Genomic DNA, 26,700 nt, shown 5'->3' with positions numbered 1-26,700 from the left:
GCAAAAAACATGTACAAGTACATTGCTTTACATGGTGACACCCTGGCTGCATTCTTTCCTGTTTAAGGAAACATTTGATTGTTTATTCTAGCCTGGCGGTAGGCCAAATGTGTGTGTGTGTTTTATTTCGGTGTGTGTGTATGTTGTCTGTGCAGATGTGGGCAGGTGTGTCCATTGCTTTTGTCATTAGACAAGAGTAGGAAAATACATTTTCAACACTGAGTGTGTTACAGGCAACTTTAGGACAAAGACTATGAAAGAAAACAGCAAGAAAGAGTGATTACCTTTCCCACCACCACTGAAATAAAACGCAATTCATCAGTGATGGTATCGCAACTCTGCTGCACTGCCAGGGGGTCGACCCAGGGGGTCCACGCCATGGGACCAAAAAAACTAATGGCGACAAAACTGATAGCAAGGTTCTTACTTTTCAGATCTACACTAAACAAAAATATAAACTCAACATGTAAGGTGTTGGTCCCATGTTTTATGAGCATGATCACTACACAGGTGCACCTTGTCCTGGGGACAATAAAAGGTCACTCTAAAATGTGAAGTTTTGTCACAAAACATAACGCCAGAGTTTCAAGCTTTGAGAAAGCGTGCATGCTAAACTGCGGGAATGTCCACCAGAGCTGTTGCCAGAGAATTGAATGTTCATTTCTCTACCATAAGCTGCCTCCAATGTCGTTTTAGAGAATTTGGCAGTACGTGATGTCAACGTTGTGCCCCATGGTGGCGGTGTTGTTATGGTATGAGCAGGCATAAGCTATGAACAACAAACACAATTGCATTTTATCTATGGTAATTTGAATGCACAAAGTAACCGTGACGAGATCCTGAGGCCTACATCTCATGTTTCAGCATGATAATGCATGTTGCAAGGATAAGTACACAATTCCTGGAAGCTAAAATTGGCCCAGTTCTTCCATGGCCTGCATACTCATCGGACATGTCACTCATATTTGGGATGCTCTGGATCAAGGGGTACAACAACATGTTCCAGTTCCTGCCAATATCCAGCATCTTCACATAGCCATTGAAGATGAGTGGGACAACATTCCGCAGGCCACAATCAACAGGCTGATCAACTCTATGTGAACGAGATGCATCGGGCAAATAGTGGTCACACCAGATACTGACTGGTTTCCTGATGCCCTACATCTTTTTAAGGTATCTGTGAAATCCATAGATTAGGGCCTAATTAATATATTTCAATTGACTGATTTCCTTGTATGAACTGTAACTCAGTCAAATCTTTGAAATTGTTGCATGTTGCATTCATAATTTTGTTCAGTATAGATAACGGTAGCCTACGTGAGTGCAGCTGAGCATCGACTATGAGAGAAAGAACGCCTATTCCATTTAACAGCCTATTTGGACAGTCATCCCTGATTTCTCGGCAACTCCAAGTGAGACTCCACCAACAGAGTCCCTCTTCATAAATCAGACTGGTGATAGCAGCGCCAAACAGATATTAGCTCTTGCCAAGAAATATCTCATACCCTGTAATGATACAGACAGGAGACGGACTCTAAGGGAGCATACACAATTTCCACTCACCAATGTAGCATTTTAACTTCCTAACTGAGCCACAGTAAGCCTAATAACTAACCACAATGTCACATAATGAGAAGTAGGCTAGTCTAGGCTAAAGGTGAGATAATGAAACAGACAGGCGAAAGAGCCCACACAGGGACACTCATTTCATTCCACAAATGTATCATTTTGGGGTCGTTTGAGACACAGTAATAACCACAGCAGCACAAAATGACAAGCAGCCTACAAGGGAGTCTTACGATCAGTAGCAGGTTTCAGTTGGGGCCAAGTGCAGTTCATATAGTTCTCTGAGGTGCCATACCCATGTGGATTACAGTAGCTTGTAATTTGTATTAATAACTGTATTTCGAAAGAAGAGTTGTTATCTCAGACCAGGCTAATACTTCATCTGTCTTTTCTTTTGTGTCCAAATTATATTTTTGTTAACAAGAAAAGACATTTAAACAACGCTTCAACCTTATCTGCATGGATTGGATGCCTGTGTCGTTATCCTTCATTTTAAAAAACCTCAATGCTGCATTAAGACCTGACCTGCTCTGATCTCTGTAAAGTTGACGTATGCATTATGCAGACCTTTGTCTTTTCCCCTTTCAGGCTCAACATTAACATTCATATGATCCCTTGAAAAAGAGTTCATTTGGAGGCCGCCCTTAGATTGAGTGTATGTGGTTCCTGGAAGACCCATATGCCTCCACTGGGAAAAGGGTGGTGTTCAGTAATGCATACCGTAGTAAAACCTTTTAAGAACAAAGATCTATTTCTTAGTCCAGGTAGTCCCTCCCTATTTCAGTCCACTTTCTTCTGTTTGATGCCTGATGAACACAACCCTTATGCTTGACTACCTATTTAATAAGACCAAGGCTATCATAGATACTGTATGTAGTCCTACAACAGGGCTATACAGTATACATGCTCACATACAGTACACACAATATAGAAAGAGGTAATTAGTTGGCTCTGTTCTAGCCTATTTTTCAGCCCTTATTCTCATCACACTAAACAACTTTTTTTTCATCCATATAATCCTGCCTTGATGCAAAGGACCCAAACCATTTAAATCATTTTGTGTGTTGGTTAGTTAGCTAACAATGTTTCATTCACACATTGCTTGTGGAAAGGAACAATAGCCTTTGTGTTGTTAATAGAGAAATGTCCCTGTAGACCAGAATCGATTTAAACCATGGTGAGTGAATCATGGCTTCTCTAGAGTGTGGATAGGATAAAATGGTATATACAAGGTGATTTCCCAAAGGAGACCAAATTGCGTTCTCCTACAGTATGGATATGATTGGGTTTTGAGAGGGTGTGGGGTCTAGAGAAGTACCACACTATTGGCAATTCTCTTTGAGGTAATACAGTATTTAACACCATGTATCCAATATCCATTGAGGAATATCTGTGAGAAAACCATAGTTAACACACACCGCTGCACAATATGGCCTTGGGATTGTCATCGGTCTTAAATGTATTGAATGAATATAACATGACCGTAGCATTTGGGAAGTGAACTGAAAATCTGATCTTTGTAGTGGGGTGCAATACCTGTAGTTTTGATGGCATCTCAAGACCAGTTAAGCCTTGTTCACACTGCAGGCCTTAATGCTCAAATCAGTTTTGTTTTTCAATTTTTGGGGGGAATACTGACTGTCCAAACAGCAAGTTAGAAGTGACCAAATCGGACTTGTGTGTTCAGACAGCAGCCATTTGTTGACATGGCTAAACTAGTTGTCATAGTAACAACGGGTGTGGGCAGTGGTGTAGGCTGATTGGTGGTGGTACGCATGCTTCCTATCATACAGAAGTTAGGTGACAACAATGCCTGCCATGGACGTTTCCCAGTAGCTTTGTATGTTCAAAATCCTAGTGTAAAAACACGTTTAATAAAGCCTCAAAGGATAAGATGATCCAACTTTTTCTAAAAAGTCATTTTTTGGCTAGCCACAGCAGTCACCTAGCTATCTAGATAGCTGTTTCGCTTTCTAGCACATTCACTTATTTGTTTGTAAACAATTAACAAGCTAGTTTAGCTACCATATGTTCTTGTCAAAACTGTCAACAGAGTAAATAGGAAACAACAAGATATGCTAAAAACCACTTGAGAGCAAATAAATCAGATTTGACTGTTCAGACAAGTCACATGGCCAGGAATTAGATTTGTATCTGATTTCAAACCACCTACTAAGGTGCAAGTACAGCATGACTTCTTCCAAGCCACCTGGTCCTTTATGGACTACACGTTGACCGCGCCACTGCAGCAAAATAAGTGGATATTAGATCAGGGGGTTTTAAGCAATTATCCTCCTAACTCCCCTCCACTTTGGCGATATCCATTTTGGGTAGTCAGTGCGTAACGAACGAGACAGGGAGGGAGAAAACTCTTGGCCTCATCAGAACCCCAAGTGACAGCCATGAAATCTCTGCCAATGCTGCTGTCACTTGCATTTACCACAGTGTTTCTGAAAGGAGGGCAAGCTCCCGCCACCCGCTGCTCGGCATAAAGCCCTTGCTCACAGGTCGTCATGGCAATATACCTTCCACCCAACGAGTCCCGGGCCACCGCAAGTGCGCTGCTTTACTAAAGTGCTTGATTGGTTTTCCTCTTACAAATCGTGTAGTTTATGGTTCAAATCATTCCCATCGAACTGTTCCCCAGCAATTACTTTGGATACTGTTCGAAAAGGCATTTGAGCCAGTGAAACATTAATCCCTCTTGTGTAATCATTCAATGAATGTGAGCATCACTCCAGTTATACTGAATGTGCGATTGTAATTAGGGTGGGCTACTCAGTAATTGTATTTGAAAACAGCTGATGCATTTGTTTATGAATTCATTAAGTCTGAGTTAGGTGAAGTGAGTAGACCCTATTCTGTTCATCAATATATTGGTTCTGACCTGTTGCATCCTCTATTACCACTGCGATTATTATTTGACCATGCTGGTCATCAATGAATGTGTTGAACATCTAGAAGAGAGATCTACCCTTAATGACCATGACCTCTTAGAATCTCCAACAGGCACAGCCAGAAGAGGATTGGCCACCCCTCAGAGCCTGGTTCCTCTCTAGGTTTCTTCCTAGGTTCTTCCTGCCTTCTTGGCCAGGTCTCTCTCTTGGCCAGGTATTTGCCCGCTTACACTTAATAACTGGTTCAAATGGTTGGTTTTTAACCATTTTCATGTAAACTTGATTGTTTGTTTTGAGTCATTGTCTTGCTGCATGACCCAGCTGCGCTTCAGCTCACAGACAGGTGGCCTGAAATTCTCCTGTTGGATTCTCTGATACGGAGTAGATTTCCTGGTTCTTTCTATTAAGGAAAGTTGTCCAGGTCATGGGGTAGTAAAGCATCCCCAGCACAATTGGTCCAGCTTCGTCCGTATTAGGTGAGGGTTTGGCCGGCTGGGATGTCCTTGTCCCATCGTGCTCTAGCAACTCTATGTGGCGGCTGGGCGCATGCACGCTGTCTTCGCTTGCCAGCTGTGCCGTGTTTCCTCTGACACATTGGTGCGGCTAGCTTCAGGATTAAGCGAGCAGTGTGCCAAGAAGCAGTGTGGCTTGGCGGGGTTGTGTTTCGGAGGATGCATGGCTCTCAACCTTCACCTCTCCCGAGTCCGTACGGGAGAGGCAGCGATGGGATAAGACCATAACTACCAATTGGGGAGAAAAAGGAGTAAAAAATACAAAGAAAAAAAAACCATATACCAACGGCCAAGCATGCTGGTTATAGTTTGGGGATGCCTGCACTTGTCCTTGATTTCGCATCCTCGGTCTTGCAAACACATGTGACTGCCCGCTTCACAACCTCTTAACCACTAGCCAGCTGCGCCACCAAAAAATGAACAATTCCATAGCACAGGTGGAGTCATTTCAAGCTGGGGAGTGAGGTTACGAATGCTGACAACTAAAAATCCTCTGTTTCAATGGTAAAAAATTATTGGTAGCACTTTACCAGATACTCTACATGAGACTTTGTGAGTCCATAATATTCAAACCTACCCGGAATTCAGGCCTGAGTAACACATTTCAAAACTTAAAATCGCAGCCCTAATCATTGCCTTGATTATCATATTAATAAATCATCTCCCCGATTATTTCCATTATTTTAATAATTATATTTATACCTTTTTCAAACCATTTGTGACAACCTGAACCAAACTGTGTTGGCTGGCGTAATTTCTTTCCACAGTAACCTTTTGCTGTATTTTGTGTTGTGTTTGTAATACTGTATGTCTTACAGGAAGACAAGCTGCAGCATATGACCTTGTCCTAATTAAAATCAGCTAATTGAAGCACCTGTTCTTCACTAGTAAATGTGCTGTTTTTAATCAAACTACACACTGAAGAAGACTTGTTAGCCGAAACGTCTGTGTATGTTATCCCCCTGCAGTAAAACATTATTTTACAAATCGAAAAGGAACAGAGAGCTTTGTAAATCTATACTCACTGGTTTTACTAACCCTTGGGGAGATTGTGATGGTTTACTTTTGATCACAGGCTACATAAGGTTTTTCAGTACAGTTTCAGCAACTATAGTGGATGTCCAGACCAACTATAGTGGATATCCAGACCAACTCATAAGCCAACAATTACCTTACTTTTACACTACAAACTGTAGTGGTGTGCCGAGTAGTCGGACAAAATGAGTATCGTAACAGATGTGGGCAATTTTCTGGATATGATTGTGATCAGTGTATTTTTTGTAATTATCCATGATGGGGAAAAAATTTTATTTCCGGGTGCCAGCACGCATCTTTCTCATGTCAGTCAGTCATGTGCGAGGTTCTACGTGGTCTAAATAACTAAACTGTTAGTTTGCCTGTCTGTAAAGAGAAGGGCTGGCTGTACATTGATCCTGCTACTCTGATTGGAAAGGAAAGGAAAGGAAAGGGAAAGGGGGATAGCTTTTTTGCAGTGAGAACATGCAGGGAGGTATTTTGCCCAAATCTATTTCAGGCATATTAAAACACTTTCGCTTCTTCTGATCCCGTGTATCATCAGATCCGATCCGATTATCAACTGTCAATATACCTATACGATTACGAATATGAGTATGGCCATGTCGGCACACCACGAAAGTTGGAGCTGTCAGAATTCTTACTCTCTCGGAGAGGTGCAGTACGATAGCCTGGCTTCCATCCTGAATATCGCCGCTCTGTTTCACCAATTGATTTGTCATTAACTGATTCAGTCTGGAGTCAGGTTGTAGAGGGTAAAGCTGGCAAGAGGTGGAGGAGGATGCGTACTCTCTCTGGGAGTTGCAATACTATAGACTTGTTTCCAGCCTGATGAATATTGCGCTGTTTCACTATTGTTTTGCGTCCATTCACTGACTCAGTCTGGAGTCATTTAAACTCGCCCAGGTCACTTCACAGAATCAATTAAATGTTCTGAAATGTGCAAACTCTGCTCATCAAGTGGACCGGTTTCAGTAGAGAGGGACTGATAAGAAAAATTACTACCAAAATCAGCTTCGCTTTGAAAAGTAGTGGCTGGTTTAGGTATATGACAGCTCCAGGCTGAATCAGTGAATGAATGGAAACTTCAGGGTGGATTCCAGGCTAGTGCTGCCGCAGTGCAATTTCTGTTGCATAAGGTTAGAGATGATGGTTCGTGAACAAAAACAACACTTTGAGCTTAAATTTCACATGAAACCATATTTTTCAGATGTATTAGATTTAGAATTCACATGAATTCACATGTGAAATTGCGAGTTCAACAAAACAATCAATCACGTGAAAATCACATTTGCAGTTTCACATGTAAGACAACTCCACATGTAAAAATATCACTTCCAAATGTTATCCTTATTTTTTTATCCTGTTTTCTGGTTTGTGCGCATGTTTACATTTAAAAAATCTAGCGATAGCATGTTTAACTACAACTGTGTTGAGTTTCCTGGTCATTTTGATGTATATCTTTTTTTCTGATTATCCCATTTACAGTGCATTCAGAAATGATTCAGACCCCTTGACTTTCCACATTTTGTTAAAGCCTTATTCTAAAATGGATTCAATTGTATTTTTTCCTCATCAATCTACACATAATAACCCATAATGACAAAGCAAAAACATTAAATGAATGTCAAACTGAAATATCATATTTACATAAGTATTCAGACCCCTTACTCACTACTTTGTTGACGCAACTGTGGTAGTGATTACAGCCTCGGGTCATCTTGGGTATGACACTACAAGCTTGGCACACCTGTATTTGGGGAGTTTCTCCCATTCTCTGCAGATCCTCTCAAGCTCTGTCAGGTTGGATGGGGAGTGTTGCTGCACAGCTATTTCAGGTCTCTCCAGAAATGTTTCAAGTTCAAGTTCAAGTCCGGGCTCTGGCTAAGCCACTCAAGGACATTCAGAGTCTTGTCCCGAAGCCACTCCTGCGTTGTCTTGGCTGTGTGCTTAGATTTGCTGTCCTGTTGGAAGGTCCTGAGCACTCTGGAGCAGATTTTGATCAAGGATCTCTCTGTACTTTGCTCTGTTAATCTTTCCCTCGATCCTGACTAGTCTCCGCCGCTGAAAAACATCCCCATGATGTTACCACCACCATACTTCATCGTAAGGATGGTGCCAGGTTTCCTCCAGACGTGATGCTTGGCATTCAGGCCAAAGAGTTCAATCTTGGTTTCACCAGACCAGAGAATCTTGTTTCTCATGGTCTGTCCTTTAGGTGCTTCTTGGCAAACTCCAAGCGGGCTGTCATGTCTGGCTTCTGTCTGGCCACTCTACCATAAAGGCCTGGTTGGTGGAGTGCTGCAGAGATGGTTGTCCTTCTGGAAATCACGCACAGAACGAGCAGTATGGCTGGTGGCATTGTCATGCTGGAGGGTCATGTCAGGATGAGCCTGCAGGAAGGGTACCACATGAGGGAGGAGGATGTCTTCCTGTAATGCACAGCGCTGAGATTGCCTGCAATGACAACAAGCTCAGTCCGATGATGCTGTGACACATCGCCCCAGACCATGACTGACCCTCCACCTCCAAATCGATCCCATTCCAGAGTACAGGCCTCGGTGTAACGCTCATTCCTTCGACGATAAACTCGAATCCGACCATCACCCCTGGTGAGACAAAACCGTGACTCGTCAGTGAAGAGCACTTTTTGCCAGTCCTGTCTGGTCCAGCAATGGTGGGTTTGTGCCCATAGGCAACGTTGTTGCCGGTGATGTCTGGTGAGGACTTGCCTTACGACAGGCCTACAAGCCCTCAGTCCAGCCTCTCTCAGCCTATTGCGGACAGTCTGAGCACTGATGGAGGGATTGCTGCTGCCTATGCTCCTATTTTATTAGTTATTTAAAGTAAATAAGGCATACTTTTATGACTTCTGAATACCAACTAGCAATTTTAGGTCATGTAATTTCAGGTAGAGATATCTCACAAAGCAACTATTCTATCCTCCTCGATTGAGCATTCTTCGGCTTCTCCTCTCTGTGTCAGACTGGACAAGTAGGGGCACAATGGATTGTTTTAGATGCCATTCCCTCAGGTGTTGCTCTGTTATTCAGGAACATGTCAATACCTGACCCTCAGAGCCTACCTTCTATTGACCCTGTTGACTCATCAGTAGGAAAGATGTGTTTCTCTTTTTGTCCATTCAACAACAGAGTGATACGAACCTTGTTTCAGCAGGATGTTGTATCTATACCTTATGTCATGCCTTATGGGAATGGATTTATTGATAATATCTGTTGGAAAAAAAGTTTGGATGTTGCCACAAACATACCTACTTGTTAACAAAATGAAGGAAGTTTCCTTTAAAATTATTCATAAATATTATCCTGCCAACCACTATATGAAGAAGTTTAAGGAAAACATCAACTCAAATTGCTCCTTTTGTAATGACCACCCAGAAACAGTGTTGCATCTTTTTTGACATTGTATTCGTGTAAGAAAACTGTGGCAAGACATCAGTAGATTTCTAATTGAACACATTTATAAAGATTCTGCACTATTGTGGAGAGATGTACTTCTTGGATACTTTACATACAATATAAATAAGCTGAAACATTTTTATGTAATTAATTAATTTCATATACACAAATGTAAATTTACAAACAAAAAAAACAAATTTTCTTACCTAACAAAAATAAATTGAACTGTATTTTAAGACAATTAAATACTTTACTCACAAAAAAGCTGTTAGAATTATAAGTGTATGTATGTCCCTTAAGGTCCTTGTGTAATTGTAATGTGATATTGTACCCCCTAGCTCGATTGTCCATTGTATATAATCTATATATACTTGTGTTCCCTCATGTACTTTCTGTATTGATTTGTTGTTAATAAAAAATAAAAATAAAAGAAGAGGGAAGAAGTAATTATTTATTAAATGTACCACCCTTGGCCGGAAACTCATCACTCCTTCATCCTGCGATGATTGTGTTTTCTGCCAGCGGTGGCTTTATATGCAAATTTTTTTTTTGTAATATATACTCTGGGCCTGAAGCTGCATCAATGCATCAGGAGATGCATGCCATGGTGGAAACATTTAAGGTATATAACAGGCTAGTGTTTGCACTTAGATTAGAACTGTTAAACATCCATATATCTCTCCAAAGTAAATATTTGCAAAGATATCAGTAACAAATCGAAGACCTAGTTGTTTGACAGAATTCATCAAATGTAGTAAGAAGATAAAACAATATGGATTTGCTGTCTGATATTTGAATGATTGTGGAGTGATTCCCAAACATGTTGTCACTCGGGATTGTGTTTTTTTAGGTTCACTGAGCGTAGGCAGACGCCTGATCTGACCTATTTGTCCTTCACCGAGTTTAAAACCAGCAGTGCCAGAATCAATCGAGCTTTCTAGCCTATTTGTGCCAGCTGAAACTGGGGGTACGTCATTATGTGCGCGCACAGTTTATACTGCAGAGGCTTGGGGGCTCCGCGGTGCCATCGCGCTCACATTCAACAGGATGCGAATGGAAACTATACTTCGCATCTTGCCATCTTTACCGAAATAGTGGCGTGCATTCAAAACTAAAAATCTAAATGGGATGTGGTCAGGCGACTGCGGTGGAGTCGAAGTTGACCGGTCGTTTTATTCAAAGTTGAGAATATTTATACTGGCGTTTTGCGGAGAGGTGCGTTGCGCGCAGTGGTGCGGCTATCTACTCTGTTTCTCCAAACATTTCAAGGACACAGACAGAAAAAAAGACTTGTTCCACAGTAGGAAGTGAACATAGAAGTCAGAATGGCAGCTGTGGCACTCAATGGATCGAACATAACTACGGGGAACTTTACGAATCAGTTTGTTCAGCCGCCTTGGCGCATTGCCCTGTGGTCGGTCGCCTATAGCTCCGTTTTGGCGGTGGCTGTGTTCGGAAACCTCATTGTCATATGGATAATTCTCGCCCACAAACGAATGCGGACAGTCACCAACTATTTCCTTTTGAACTTGGCATTTTCGGACGCATCTATGGCCGCCTTCAACACTTTAATTAATTTCATATACGCTGCCCACGGAGACTGGTACTTCGGAGAGGCTTATTGCAGGTTTCAAAACTTTTTCCCCGTCACCTCCGTGTTCGCAAGCATCTATTCGATGACTGCAATTGCCGTGGATAGGTAGGCAACTGATGCTGATTATGCCTACTTTTTAAATCACTAACGGTATTTATTAATTATGATCTATAAACGTTATTATTCAACACGTCTCATGATTCTTTACAAGCATTTTCTACCAGTAAAATAAATCAGGATTCGCTCTACATGGTGATGCTGATGACGTTGTAGGGAATTGGTATCCCTCCATCTCCCTTAAATTGTTATTGAATTGAGATCACACACCATGGTTAAATTTTTTCCTGTTTAAGGAAATGCGCAGTTCATTGATTATTCTATCCAGGCAGTAGTGTGTGTGTGTGGGGTTATATATTGTGTGTCTGCTGGGGAAGGCAGTATATTGCATGTGTAATCATGAATTTGTGTATGTGGATGCCTGCGTACACGCATGTGCGCACATTTATACATTTTTGTGTGTGTGTGAGGCAGATGAGAGGTTCAAAGCAGCACCGACCACAGAAGAAAATGAACAGATTAAAACTATTAGAAACCGTGAACTTTTTCATCTTATTCGCGGAAGTCAGGGGAGGTGAAAAAGATTATATTCCATCTGAATTTACCTTGGCAGTCATATCAATAGACATGGAATATCCAGACTGCTGACATCAATCCAGAGCACAGCTATATTACAGGTTGTGTGTTGAAAATGTCCTTGTGATTCAAACTGTAAATCTAGACAAAGCTGGTGTCAGGCTTCTGTAGCATGTTCTGGCATATCAGTAATTGTTGGTTTGTCATCATTATGGCCCTGCTACACTATAGCCATCGGGTATCTGGCGTTGCCGTCAGCCACTGAGCGAATGATTCCTTTGAAATCAATGAATGCTGCTATATTGTCCATGTTGTGCTCACATCCACATACTAAGATGTATGAAGCCAAGGAAATAGTAGTGAGAAGAAACTCTAGCTATCTAGCTACATAGATTATTTTCACATTGTATACAAAAGAATCTTGTGCAATTAGAGGATCATTTAGTACAACCACTAGTAACAAGTTAATGAATACTTGCGAAAAACTGGACTAAAGCTATTGCATTTATGCATAATCAATGAATATGGTACACTAGGGAAAAATAGAATAAGGACGCTTTTCCCTTCTGCTCCTCCACTCTGAAAACAACACGCTCTGTGTAGCAAGTAGAACGTCACATTGACACGACACTGATGGCAAGCTTGCATGTGGGGTGGCAGAGTATTTTGTGCACGTGCGAGCAAATGCTTGCATCTGTGTAGGGGGTGGCAGTGTGTGTGTGTGTGTGTACACGCTTGTGAGTGCGCGTGTGTGTAGGTATACACTCATACGACCAAAAGGATTTTGTTTGTGTTGATTTTTTATCAACACAAACACCAGTATCCATTTTACTTTACTTATACTCAAGGAAACCAAAACCTACATTTGGAAAATGCCCCGCCAAGACAGCTTGGAAATAACTAATCAGTCGTTTGACAAATAGGCGCAAGCCCGCTCTATTATTGCTCATTTTCAGACGCAAATAACTTATTAATGGCATCTTCAGGGGGTGTTACTGGGGAAGCCTACACACATCCATTCCAGTAATGGAGGTGCCTCAGAGGGTTGTGTTATTGTGCCTCCACTTCACAACAGTTGACCATGCAGAGAAACACTACCCCTTAGATAATTGTGTGTAGTTAAATATTTATAGTATGCTTGGATCTGTGCTGTCTTGTCAATTCCTATGGCCATTGTTATGCCTTTGTAACCAGTGTGAAATGGCTAGCTAGTTAGCGGGGTGCGCGCTAACAGCGTTTCAATCTGTGACGCCACTCGCTCTGAGACATTGAAGTGGTTGTTTCCCTTTCTCTGCAAGGGACGGCTTTTGTGGAGTGATGGGTAACAGTGCTTCAAAGTCTCAGAGCGAGTGACATTACCGATTGAAACGCTATTAGCGCCCACCCCGCTAACTAGCTAGTCATTTCACACCGGTTACACTCACCCTCCTTTTCCGCAGCAACCAGTGATTCGGGTCACAGCACCAATGTAACAGTTTTGCTTCCGTCCCTCTCCTCGCCCCTACCTGGGCTCGAACCAGGCACCCTCTGCACACATCAACAACTGCCTCCCCTGAAGCATCGTTACCCATCGCTCCACAAAAGCCATTCCTTTGTAGGGCAAGGGAAACAACCACTTCAAGGTCTCAGAGCAAGTGACGTCACCAATTTGAAACGCTATTTGCACGCACCCCGCAAACTAGCTAGCCATTTCACACCGGTTACACCTTGTCATGTCAAACATGGCTTGATTATGATCATAGGAACTGGCTGTAGCACAAATGGATCTGGTGTTTGAAGTATGAAGTGCATTGATATACAGCGTATGCATTGTATACACAGTCATCTCGGCTCTGCTCTTATTTCTGTGGTTGATTGGTTGCCGTGAATTTAAATGATTCACAAATTTTACAGCAGATTGATTGATTGGAATTGGCATTTTAACTGAATAGTATTCACTCATTGGGGTGTCAGTCAAACACTATGAGTTGCTGTCCTTCTGTTGACACCATTCTCCGATGGTCTGCTAGAGAGATGAGACAGACAAGACAGGAATTGTTTCCTAACTCCACAAGCCTAAAGGGTTGTTTATACCCTAGCCAAAGCCAGATGCCAGACTTGGCTTGTAAAAATAAAAAACACACACACATACGCACACACTTCCATCAAAAGCATCCACATACCCTTGCATCAAACACAAGTGGCTTGGCACACACAAAACACATACATCCCTCAATGACTCTTCTGTCGTGTCACTTAATGAGATTATCATATCAAATGGGACTCTGGCTGATTCGATATTGATGAATATCCCCATGTTACATCATACTATAGAGCTATGGTGTGATAATGGAGGAGAAGTAGTGAGTGTGAGGCACTGGTATCTCCTGCAGCTCTGGCGACAACACAAAAGGCGCACCCTTTAGGCTCTGCTCTCAATGACCTTCCTGCAGCCGAGGCAGACAAATTCCATCTTTTTAAGTGTCCCTTCGATTTCATCACCCAATGCCAGCGATTAAAGAGACCATAGATTTGACCCAGATTGAAACACACAACCTCCAGTCCTACTTGTTTCATGGCTGAACGAACTGATGCGCAGCGCAATCCAGACAGTGTGTCGCCTTGGAAATGGCCCCGGGTTGCAATGTTGGGGCCATCCGTGCTCCCCTTCCGCCCCTCCATCCCTATTTCCTGTGGAAGTCAAATGCATTTGCTGTGTGAACAGCACCTCGGATAAGACTCCTATACACACCTTTGATTAAAAACGGCAAGACATCCTCACATACTCGTTTGGAGGGAAGAGTGTGACGAGGTGCCAGTCTGTCAGCGAGTGTATTTTTTGAGATGGGACTGATTTAGATTTACCATTGTTGGTAGTTGACACTCTTCAAGCAAGTCTCTGACTTCAGTGTTCTTCGTTATTCTTAGATGGTCATGTTAGGCACAGTAGCCTCTAACTGATGTTAAGTTACAACTCTCTATGCAAGTTACAACTCTGAAAATCATTAAAGATCCAATGCAGATGTTTTTATCTCAATATCAAATCATTTCTGGGTAACAATTAAATACCTTCTTGTGAATATTTTCAACTAAAATGGTAAAAAAGAAACAACAATAGCTTCTTAATAAAGAGCAAGTTAGCTGTTATTGGCAGAGAGGTGGTGACACCAGGCAGGCCAAAACTCCATCCCGCCAAACAGGCTGATTTCAGGCGGTCTTTTCAAACAGCTCTTTCACTTAAAGGTCATTATAATTTTCACAGTATTATTCCAACCTCATAGTGTGGATATATATATATATATACACACACACACACACACGTTTTTGACTGCACTGGGCCTTTAATGAATGAAACGCTCAAATTCTTTAATGGCTAATTTTGTGATGCAAACCTAAGACCTCAGGAAAACACCATAATGAGATTTCTGTGATGAAATACATTGAAGCCCTGAAAGAGCAGCCCCCTGCGTGGCACTGCACTGCACAGACACTGCTACTGAAGTGTAATTGATTAATTCTGAATTCCTCTCATCTCAATACCAGGGCCCAAGTGCCACTCAGACTAAATACCAAGTGATTACAGACGAGTTGAGGGACTGCTCTCTGGCCCTTTGGAAGTTTTCCAACCGTGATTGAGATGGCAGCCAGGGCTCTGAAAGTTATCAGAAACAGAGTCCGAGGCGCTTCATTCAAGGAAAGGAGATGCTAATTAGCATTAGCATCAACATGCCGTGGCTCTCAGTAATGGACCGTCATAAAGTGAGGCAAACGAGGACGCAGCAGCATAATAAAATGTGTCTCCAGGCTTACAGTGTGTTCAGAGTAATCTCCTACTAATTTGGACGATCCATTGTTTCAGCTTTGTCTGTGGCTTTGCCCCAAAGCTTCTTGTTTGATATGAATGAATCGACGTTACAATAGAAACCCCCAGACCACAAGTGGATTTCTGAATGTCTTTGTGTTTTGGAAACACTAGAGACAAAGACAGGAGCAAGGATGCAGGCAATTCCTTCTGGATTCAGTACAGGAATTGAATTAAATAGTTCAAATTGCATGTCAAAAATGTAAAATAACATTCACACATTCATTTATGTAATTTGCCACTCCAAAAAATTCATGTATGGGACTTCCAAGACTCCCCACACCCTGAAAGAGAGGACTTCCTCTGATTCAAAGGGGTTGGATTAAATGCGGAAGACACATTTCAGTTGAATGCATTCCGTTGTACAACTGACTACCTATCCCCCTGTCCCTTACCTTATGTTTGACCTTTGACCCCACTAGGACCATGCCTCAGGACTACCTGGCATGATGACTCCTTGGAGTCCCCAGTCCACCTGGCCGTGCTGCTGTTCCAGTTTCAACTGTTCTGCCTGCGGCTATGGAACCCTGACCTGTTCACCGGACGTGCTACCTGTCCCAGACCTGCTGTTTTCAACTCTCTAGATACAGCAGAAGTGGTAGAGATACTCTTAATGATTGGCTATGAAAAGCCAACTGACATTTACTCCTGAGGTGCTGACTTGTTGCACCCTCGACAACTACTGTGATTATTATTATTTGACCATGCTGGTCATTTCTGAACATTTGAACATCTTGGGCATGTTCTGTTACAATCTCCACCCGGCACAGCCAGAAGAGGACTGGCCATCCCTCAAAGCCTGGTTCCTCTCTAGGTTTCTTCCTAGGTTTAGGCCTTTCTAGGAGGTTTTTCCTAGCCACCGTGCTTCTACACCTGCATAGCTTGCTGTTTGGGGTTTTAGGCTCAGTTTCTGTACAGCACTTTGAGATATCAGCTGATGTATGAAGGGCTATATAAATCAATTTGATTTGATTTCAACGTCTTGACCCCTGCAGGTACATGGCCATCATCCACCCTCTGAAGCCCCGGTTGTCGGCTACAGCCACCAAGGTGGTGATCATGTGTATCTGGGCGCTGGCCGTGGTGCTGGCCTTCCCACTCTGCTTCTACTCCACCATCCGCATCCTGCCCCGCCGAACCATCTGCTACGTGGCCTGGCCCCGCAAGGAGGACGACCCCTTCATGTGAGTCACGACACCTTTAGCCCTGTAGCCTCTTTTGTAGACTAGCCTCATTCAAGCCTTTAAAAAAGTATACATTATTTATCTTTGAAGTATTTTTTAATTTTATTTGGATAGAGAGCGATAGAGGTGAAAGGTAGGAGAGTTCTGAAAGAGCAGTAGGCCAGATCTGAACCCATGCGGGCAGCGGTATATCGCACCAGGCCACCTCATTCTAGACTTCTATACGACTACTTCATATGAGACATGTTTATCACCCTAAGACTTTTTTATCATCATAAGCCTCTTCATTTCACTCCGTTTTACATGGTTACACTTTATGGCAGCTTATGTGTTATGGGAACACTGCCGCTCTCCAACCAAGGTGCATGAATTGAGGAGCAAACTGAAGTGAGGAGCATATTCATCAACTCTTGGAGGACAGTGGAAGTTGATAGAAAAGTGAATTTATTGTTATTTCAGCTCATGGCCTTCTTTAGGGTTCTATTATGGCAGCATTATGATGCATTATGGCAGCCATATTGTGCCAGAGCGCTCATCACACATTGGCTGCGACAATGGAAAGATGTGACTGTACCAGTTGAGAACGAGAGAGAGATGATTAGCTTGCCTGCTCTGGGCTAGCTTAGCATAGCCATTTTCACTCTTCTCTCTACAACTCAATGTGTTATCTCACCTCACTCCTTTTTGTTGTGTTACAGTATAAACACGTCATCTGACTAGCACTCTTCTCTCTTCCCTTCTGCTTTTCTCCTTTCTGGAAGTGCACACTGGTCCTCTCCTCTCTCTCTGAGATTTGAACGGCTCTTTTTATCATGCCTGTCTAGTTTACCTCACTCTTATTTTCCTCCTTCATCTCATCCGTTACTTCTCTGCCTGCATATCCACTTAAAAAATGAGCCAGTGCCATTTTGCTCATTGTTGTTTCATCTTTGTTTACATTCTGGTTTTCTCCCTGTCATGCCCAGGTTTCATATCATTGTGATGGTACTGGTCTACCTGCTGCCCCTAATGGTAATGGGAATCACCTACACCATCGTCGGGGTGACTCTGTGGGGGGGAGAGATCCCAGGGGATTCATCTGACAACTACCACGGCCAGCTCCGGGCCAAGAGGAAGGTAAATCCAGAGCTGACTCGGGATTATAACCCATGACACAACAACACAACGTACTTACGATGCTCTGTCACTACCACTGACCAAGAAAAGGTATCTTTGTTTCTGGGGTGACAGTGCTTCAGGTCTCAGGAACTTTAAGGCAGTAGCAATGCCATATAAGCCATCCACTAGGATTTTCACAGATAGATTGATTATTGTGTACTGGCTTTTTGACTATCTTCAAAGTGCCAAAAAATCACTAAATTGAGTTGGTTGAGGGTTAGTGTACTACGGGGACATATAATTCATCAAAACACACATACTACACACATACTGTACTATGGGTACAAACTGTGCGTTTATAGCAAGATAATAGAGGATTTACTGTGTCTTTGTGTTTCGACATTCACAGACATTCACAACTATTACGTTACAGTCTGGGTCACCTAATCCACAGACACAAACCTATCAACACAGCACAGACCTTTAAGTCTATGAAAAATGAATTTGAGACGTTCGTTTTTTCTGACTTGTGGTCACCGTTCCTCCATCGACCCTGTTTCTTTGACGTAGTGGCTTTTTGACATGCAGCGCTAGCTCTGAATGGTAATGGCGTCCCGAGGCACTGTGAGCTTGGCCCTCCATCTCGTCCCGATGTCAAAAGTCAACACTTGGATATACTCTCCGGACTGTCTACTTTGTGAGTCACAGGCACACTCAGACAGTCAGAACAGGTGACTTGTCAGTGTGGTTTTCTGGTTTTGAGAATAAAACGTGCTTCCTAAGAAAATAGTTGTGTTAAACGGAAACAGGAAATAGGCAGCATTAATTGAAAACTGGTCCAACATTTCGGTACACACTCCATATAAGAGATTACATTTTGCTTTGGATTTTGACCCATTTTGTCCCTAAGAAGCTGTGCCAATACGATTCAGTATCGACCACAGTAGGTGGGTCAGGCCCTGTCCATTCTGGCACTAAGCCTAAGAGGCTCCCTAAAGGGGCAATCTGAGATTCAAACAACAACAAAGCTGACTCCCTGACACTTTTTTGCTGAACAGCTAAGAACTGGCCATCCAATTGAGTTAAAACATGTATGTACTAATTCCAGATTGCTCCTTTAAAGTGGGAGCACTGCTGGGTAAATGACCTTAAGCCGACAGGAAATATGAGAGATGCACCTCCACTGGGAATTAACGAGTGATAAGGATTGGACTGGAGGCACTAGTGTCCACACTCTAAAGACCACAGAGACAAGAGAAATGGAGTGTGAAGTTGGCTAAAACACGAACGGACTGGAGCACCAGGCTAGGCTATTGTATGTGAAGAGACCTTTCTATGTGTCAGAACAATACCTCTGCATAAACCATTGAGTTTCAATAGTAAGAAGGTCACCTCCACCCCCCCCCCCCCAGACACATAAATGAAGCATCTCAGAGTAGGAGTGCTGATCTAGGATCAGTTTTGCCTGTAAGATCACAATGAACTAGATGGTAACTTTACATGAAGTAAAGTTGTGGGACTTGCTTTAGCTCTTTGAAAGTATTTTTGTGGTACTTGACTATGTAAAACAAAGGAGTTACTGTACATATAGTCAAAGGTAAATGTAGAAAAATAATTGGTCTGATTTACTTTGATGTACTACCATATCAACCTTTATTAGGCTGTATCACAATCGGCCGTGATTGGGGGTCCCATAGGGCGGCGCACAATTGGCCCAGCGTCGTCCGTGTTTGGCCGCTGTAGGCTGTCATTGTAAATAAGAATTTGTTCTTAACTGACTTGCCTAGTGAAATATTTTTTTAAATTAAATATTACTTTTGACTGTGCGGCAGTTAGATCACACAGTTAATCAGAAATAACTACACTCTGACTACTACACTTGTATACACTCTGCTACTAGAATACGACAGTATATCTAAACTGTAATAATAATAATAATAATAATAATAATAATAATAATAATAGAGCACAGAAGACAATGAGGCATTGTTTAAGTTATATAAATAAACAAACATGTCCTGTCTGGGCTGGAGGGAGATCAGTGAGAAGAGGGACCCACTGGTGGGAACAGGAGAACCCCTTCCCGCTGAGCACCTTTAAACCCAAGGGACAAACACACACAAGTTAACTGGGCATAGCATACATAGGGCCCTATAAAATCCACAACAATGCTTAAACCTACATCAGGGGCCCCTTTTGAGGTCTGGGGAAAAATAGAAATGTAGGTTTTGGGTGTGTTTTGCATGAGTTTGCAAAACAAATGGCCATTTAGATTGATTTAAATAATCATATCATTCTACCAGGTATGCATGGGCCACTTCGTAGTTAGCATTTTAATTGAGAAGGTTTTTTGGGAAAGCCTCTCCATCTCCACCAGAAGTAGTTTATCATTAGCATCATCGCTAACGGCTACACAAAGTGTAGACCTACACGCACACTGCACACACACACAGACCGTGACAGTCCTGTGCCGTTTCAGATTTTTTTTTTACAAATCACTGATGCTGACTGACTGAACTGAATAGGCTACACAACTCTCCTTCATATTAAAATCTCTATGTTGATGCGTGTAAAATAAAATATGTTTTCACACGCAATTTAAATTTTAAAAAACTAGAGCGTTTCCCTTTACCCTACGTATCAGATTCTAGTGTGTTGTTGTTAGGGGTGTGACAACCTGGCTATACTCTTATTCGTAATCGTATCCATAAACTGACAGTTGATATTCGTGAACGGGAAAAAAAATATGTGTTTTATAATGCCTAAATAGGTACATCTATCTGCAGATTTATAGAACAAAAAAGCTGCAGATTAGGAGCAGTGTGCAGAGGTGTGTGTGTGACTTATACTCAAAACATAATATATGTTGGATATAATTCACATTGATAGCTGCTAGCAAACGTTCCTCGCCTGATGATTTATCATAGTAGCAGGCTGACAGGAGGCCACAGTAATCTAAATGATTAGACGGAAACATGCGATCAGAAGTGATTAGGTGAAATATGAAGCGAGTGAACGGAGACTGCTTCAGCCTATCCAATCAGGGTAGCTGGACCAATGTACAACCCACCCTTCTCTTGACAGACAGGAAAACTAGCCAGTTAAGTTATTTAGAGCATGATGTATGATCCTGAGAAGGAAGTAGCTTCTTTCTTGGTGTTCACAATTCTTCATCGTCAGTACGTTCTAAATTCAATCACCCTCTTCACCCTCCTAATATTTTTTGCCTTCACTGACCCATGTGCTCCTCTGTGTGTGGGAGAATCCATAGCAATGGCTCTGTTTGGGAGCTCAGTGAAGAGACAGAGCTGTTCGCTGACGTTAGCTAGCTACTTTTCATCACTTTATACTCCGACAAACTGCTGTAACTTTTGATTGTCAGCAGACACTCTTGTTCCGATTTCAATAGTAGAGAATTGGAGTAAGATTGCATATGCTCTAACTTTTTGCCTAAGTGGTTGACAAAGAGGTCAATTTTACAGTCAATAAAATAGAATATTGGAAGTGATGTCACAATGGGGCCTTTAGAATGTTGAAGACAAAAAGTTTACTTTAACCTTTTCACATGTGAGTTTCAAACATCTCTAATGGGTTGTTTTATCCACTTGATGTCAGAATGCACTTACTGTTCCAAAATGTGATTGTTATGCAACAGAACAGTGTGTCACTTGTTACTTGCCAATTTCAAATTATTTTCTAACATGTTTTATTTTCTAACAATAGTGTGAATTGAGGTGTTGTTCTGCCCATTTAAGTGTTGCGAACAATTTGTTAGGTTTTACTAAGCCAGACAAACTTCTCTCTTCGATGGGAGCCCAAGCACTTCCTTAGTGTTTCCGCAGATCAAGTATGGAGACATTTGAGGTGAAGGAATGGTTCTCTCATCTTTCGAGTAAACACCAGGAATTGAATTGAAGGGAAGTGAATGATTGTAGATGACACACCCCCTTCAACATGCATACTGGGAGCATCAAATTGTATTTGTCATATGTGCCGAATACAACAGATGTAGTAGACCTTACAGTGAAATGCTTACTTAACCAACAATGCAGTTTCAAGAAAAATAAGTGTTAACGAGAACATGCAAATAAATAGTTAAAGAGCAGCAGTAAAATAACAGTAGCGAGGCTATATACAGGGGGTACCTGTACAGGTTAGTCTATGTAATTGAGGTAATATGTACATGTAGGTAGAGTTAAAGTGACTATGCATATATAATAACCAGAGAGTAGCAGCAGTGTAAAAGAGGGGGGGGTGCGGGGACGACGACAATTCAAATAGTCTGGGTAGCCATTTGATTAGCTGTTCATTGTGTCATCTGAAACGTAGTAATGGTGTTGGAGTCGTGCCTGGCCATGCAGTCATGGGTGAACAGGGAGTACAGGAGGGAACTGTGCATGCACCCCTGAGGGGCCCCCGTGTTGAGGATCAGTGTGGCAGATGTGTTGTTACCTACACTTACCATCTGGGGGCAGCCCATCTAGAAGTCCAGGATCCAGTTGCAGAGGGAAATGTTTAGTCCCAGGGTTCTTAGCTTACTGATGAGCTTTGAGTGCACTATGGTGTTGAACTCTGAGCTGTAGTCACTGAATAGCATTCTCATGTAGGTGTTCCTTTTGTCCAGGTGGGAAAGGGCAGTGCAATAGAGATTCCATCATCTGTGGATCTGTTTGGGCAGTATGCAAATTGGAGTGGGTCTAGGGTTTCTGGGATAATGGTGTTGACGTGAGCCATGACCAGCCTTTCAAAGCACTTTGAGTGCTACGGGTTGGTAGTCATTTTGGCTGGTTACATTTAGTGTTCTTGGGTACAGAGTAGAGGTCGACCGATTTAATCGGAATGGCCGATTTCAAGTTTTCATAACAATCGGAAATCATTTTTTGGGGGTGACGATTTTGCAGATTTTTATTTAATTACAATTGTTTAAATTTTTTATATATACATATTTTTTTTTTTATACCGTGGGGCAAAAAAGTATTTAGTCAGCCACCAATTGTGCAAGTTCTCCCACTTAAAAAGATGAGCAAGGCCTGTAATTTTCCTCAATCTTCAACTATGACAGACAAAATGAGAAAAAAAAATCCAGAAAATCACATTGTAGGATTTTTAATGAATTTATTTGCAAATTATGGTGGAAAATAAGTATTTGGTCAATAACAAAAATGTATCTCAATACTTTGTTATATACCCTTTGTTGGCAATGACAGAGTTCAAAACCTTTTCTGTAAGTCTTCACAAGGTTTTCACACACTGTTGCTGGTATTTTGGCCCATTCCTCCATGCAGATCTCCTCTAGAGCAGTGATGTTTTGGGGCTGTTGCTGGGCAACACGGACTTTCAACTCCCTCCAAAGATTTTCTATGGGGTTGAGATCTGGAGACTGGCTAGGCCACTCCAGGACCTTGAAATGCTTCTTACGAAGCCACTCCTTCGTTGCCCGGGCGGTGTGTTTGATCATTGTCATGCTGAAAGACCCAGCCACGTTTCATCTTCAATGCCCTTGCTGATGGAAGGAGGTTTTCACTCAAAATCTCACGATACCTATTCATTCTTTCCTTCACGGATCAATCGTCCTGGTCCCTTTACAGAAAAACAGCCCCAAAGCATGATGTTTCTACCCCCATGTTTCACAGTAGGTATGGTGTTCTTTGGATGCAAACTCAGCATTCTTTGTCCTCCAAACACGACGAGTTGAGTTTTTACCAAAAAGTTATATTTTGGTTTCATCTGACCATGTGACATTCTCCCAATCTTCTTCTGGATCATCCAAATGCTCTCTAGCAAACTTCAGATGGGCCTGGACATGTACTGGCTTAAGCAGGGGGACACGTCTGGATTTGAGTCCCTGGCGGCGTAGTGTGTTATTGATGGTAGGCTTTGTTACTTTGGTCCCAGCTCTCTGCAGGTCATTCACTAGGTCCCCCCGTGTGGTTCTGGGATTTTTGCTCACCATTCTTGTGATCATTTTGACCCCACGGGGTGAGATCTTGCGTGGAGCCCCAGATCGAGGGAGATTATCAGTGGTCTTGTATGTCTTCCATTTCCTAATAGTTGCTCCCACAGTTGATTTCTTCAAACCAAGCTGCTTACCTATTGCAGATTCAGTCTTCCCATCCTGGTGCAGGTCTACAATTTTGTTTCTGGTGTCCTTTGACAGCTCTTTGGTCTTGGCCATAGTGGAGTTTGGAGTGTAACTGTTTGAGGTTGTGGACAGGTGTCTTTTATACTGATATCAAGTTCAAACAGGTGCCATTAATACAGGTAATGAGTGGAGGACAGAGGAGCTTCTTAAAGAAGAAGTTACACGTCTGTGAGAGCCAGAAATCTTGCTTGTTTGTAGGTGACCAAATACTTATTTTCCACCATAATTTGCAAATAAATTCATAAAAAATCCTACAATGTGATTTTCTGGATTTTATTTTCTAATTTTGTCTGTCTTAGTTGAAGTGTACCTATGATGAAAATTACAGGCCTCTCTCAACTTTTTATAAGTGGGAGAATTTGCACAATTGGTGGCTGACTAAATACTTTTTTGCCCCACTGTATACCTTTATTTAACTAGGCAAGTCAGTTAAGAACACATTCCTATTTTCAATGACGGCCTAGGAACGGTGGGTTAACTGCCTTGTTCAGGGGAAGAACGAGAGATTTTCACCTGGTCAGCTCGGGGGATGCAATCTTGCAACCTTACAGTTAACTCGTCGAACGCTATAACCACCTGCCTCTCATTGCACTCCACGAGGAGCCTGCCTGTTACACAAATGCAGTAGAAGCCAAGGTAAGTTGCTAGCTATCATTAAACTTATCTTATAAAAAACAATCAATCAATCATAATCACTAGTTACAACTACACATGGTTGATGATATTACTACTTTATCTAGCGTGTCATGCGTTGCATATAATCGATGCAACGCTGGGGGATGATTTAACAAAAGCGCATTTGCAAAAAAAGCACAATCGTTGGACGACTGTACCTAACCGTAAACACCAATGCCTTTCTTAAAATCAATACACAGAAGTATATATTTTTAAACCTGCATATTTAGCTAAACGAAATTCAGGTTAGCAGGCAATATTAACCAGGTAAATTGTGTCACTTCTCTTGCGTGCATTGCACGCAGAGTCAGGATATATGCAACAGTTTGGGCAGCCTGGCTCATTGCCAACTAATTTGCCAGAATTTTATGTAATTATGACATAACATTGAAGGTTATGGAATGTAACAAGAATATTTAGACTTAGGGATGCCACCCGTTAGATAAAATACCAAATGGTTCCGTATTTCACTAAAATAATAAACGTTTTGTTTTCGAAATGATAGTTTCCGGATTCTACCATATTAATGACCAAAGGCTCGTATTTCTGTGTGCTATGTTATAATTAAGTCTATGATTTGATAGAGTAGTCTGACTGAGCGATGGTAGGCAGCAGCAGGCTCATAAGCATTCATTCAAACAGCACTTTCATGCGTTTTGCCAGCAGCTCTTCGCAAGCACAGCGCTGTTTATGACTTCAAGCCTATCAGCCTAATGGCTGGTGTAACCGATGTGAAATGGCTAGCTAGTTAGCGGGGTGCGCGCTAAAAGTGTTTCAAACGTCACTCGCTCTGAGACTTGGAGTAGTTATTTCCCTTGAAGGGCAGCGTCTTTTGTGGAGCGATGGGTAACGCTGCTTCGAGTGTGGCTGTTGTCGATGTGTTCCTGGTTCAAGCCCAGGTAGGGGCGAGGAGAGGGACGGAAGCTATACTGTTACACTGGCAATACTATAGTGCCTATAAGAACATCCAATAGTCAAAGGAATATGAAATACAAATGGTATAGAGCGGCAGGGTAGCCTAGTGGTTAGAGCGTTGGACTAGTAACCGGAAGGTTGCAAGTTCAAACCCCCGAGCTGACAAGGTACAAATCTGTCGTTCTGCCCCTGAACAGGCAGTTAACCCACTGTTCCTAGGCCGTCATTGAAAATAAGAATTTGTTCTTAACTGACTTGCCTGGTTAAATAAAGGTGAAATAAGAAAAAAATAGTCCTATAAATACTATATTAACTACAACCTAAAACCTCTTACCTTGGAATATTGAAGTCTCATATTAAAAGGAACCATATGTTCTGAGCATGGAACTCAAATGTTAGCTTTTTTACATGGGACTTTTACTACTCCAACACTTTGTTTTTGCATTATTTAAACCAAATTGAACATGTTTCATTATTTATTTGAGGCTAAATGGATTTTTATTGATGTATTATATTACGTGAAAATAAGTATTCATTCAGTATTGTTGTAATTGTCATTATTACATATACATTTTTAAAAAATCGGCCAATTAATCGGTAGTGGCTTTTTTTTGGTCCTCCAATAATCGGTTTCGTTGAAATAATAAATCGTTGAAAAATCAAAATCGGCCAACCTCTAGTACAGAGACCATGGTGGTCTGCTTGAAACATGTTGGTATTACAGACTCAGTCAGGAAGAGGTTAAAAATGTCAGTGAAGACACTTGCCAGTTGGTCAGCGCATGCTTGGAGTACACATCCTGGTAATCCGTATGGCCCCGCGGCCTTGTGAATGTTGACCTGTTAAAAGGTCTTCCTCAAAAATGCTAAGGAGAGCGTGACCACACAGTCATCTGGAACATGCTTCAGTGTTTCTTGCCTCGAAGTGAGCATAGAAGTAATTTAGCTTGTCTGGTAAGCTTGTGTCACTGGGAAATAGTTTGCAAGCACTGCCACATCCGACGAGCGTCGGAGCCGGTGTAGTACGATTCAATCTGAGTCCTGTATTGACGCTTTACCTGTTTGATGGTTCGTCGGAGGGCATAGTGGGATTTATTATACGCTTCCTGCTCCTTGAAAGCGGCAGCTTTACCCTTTAGCTCAGTGCGGATGTTGCCTATAATCCATGGCTTCTGGTTGGGGTATGTACG

The 26,700-nt window shown here is 42.0% G+C and overlaps 1 protein-coding gene across 1 annotated transcript in view; it reads left to right on the top strand.

Moving 5' to 3' along the window:
- Positions 1-10,508: 10,508 nt before the first annotated feature.
- Positions 10,509-26,700, top strand: part of LOC109893856 (neuromedin-K receptor) — a 37,878-nt gene continuing 21,686 nt past the window's right edge. The window contains exons 1-3 of the mRNA XM_020487059.2: positions 10,509-11,128; positions 16,493-16,681; positions 17,647-17,797. Of these exons, the coding sequence (XP_020342648.2) occupies positions 10,755-11,128; positions 16,493-16,681; positions 17,647-17,797 (714 nt within the window). The 5' untranslated portion in view covers positions 10,509-10,754. The remainder of the gene's footprint in view (positions 11,129-16,492; positions 16,682-17,646; positions 17,798-26,700) is intronic.

This window comes from Oncorhynchus kisutch, linkage group LG7 (assembly GCF_002021735.2).
Source record: "Oncorhynchus kisutch isolate 150728-3 linkage group LG7, Okis_V2, whole genome shotgun sequence".
Classification (NCBI taxonomy): domain Eukaryota; kingdom Metazoa; phylum Chordata; class Actinopteri; order Salmoniformes; family Salmonidae; genus Oncorhynchus; species Oncorhynchus kisutch.
The sequence above is the reverse complement of the archived record's forward strand: the minus strand, read 5'-3'. Positions and strand labels throughout refer to the sequence as shown.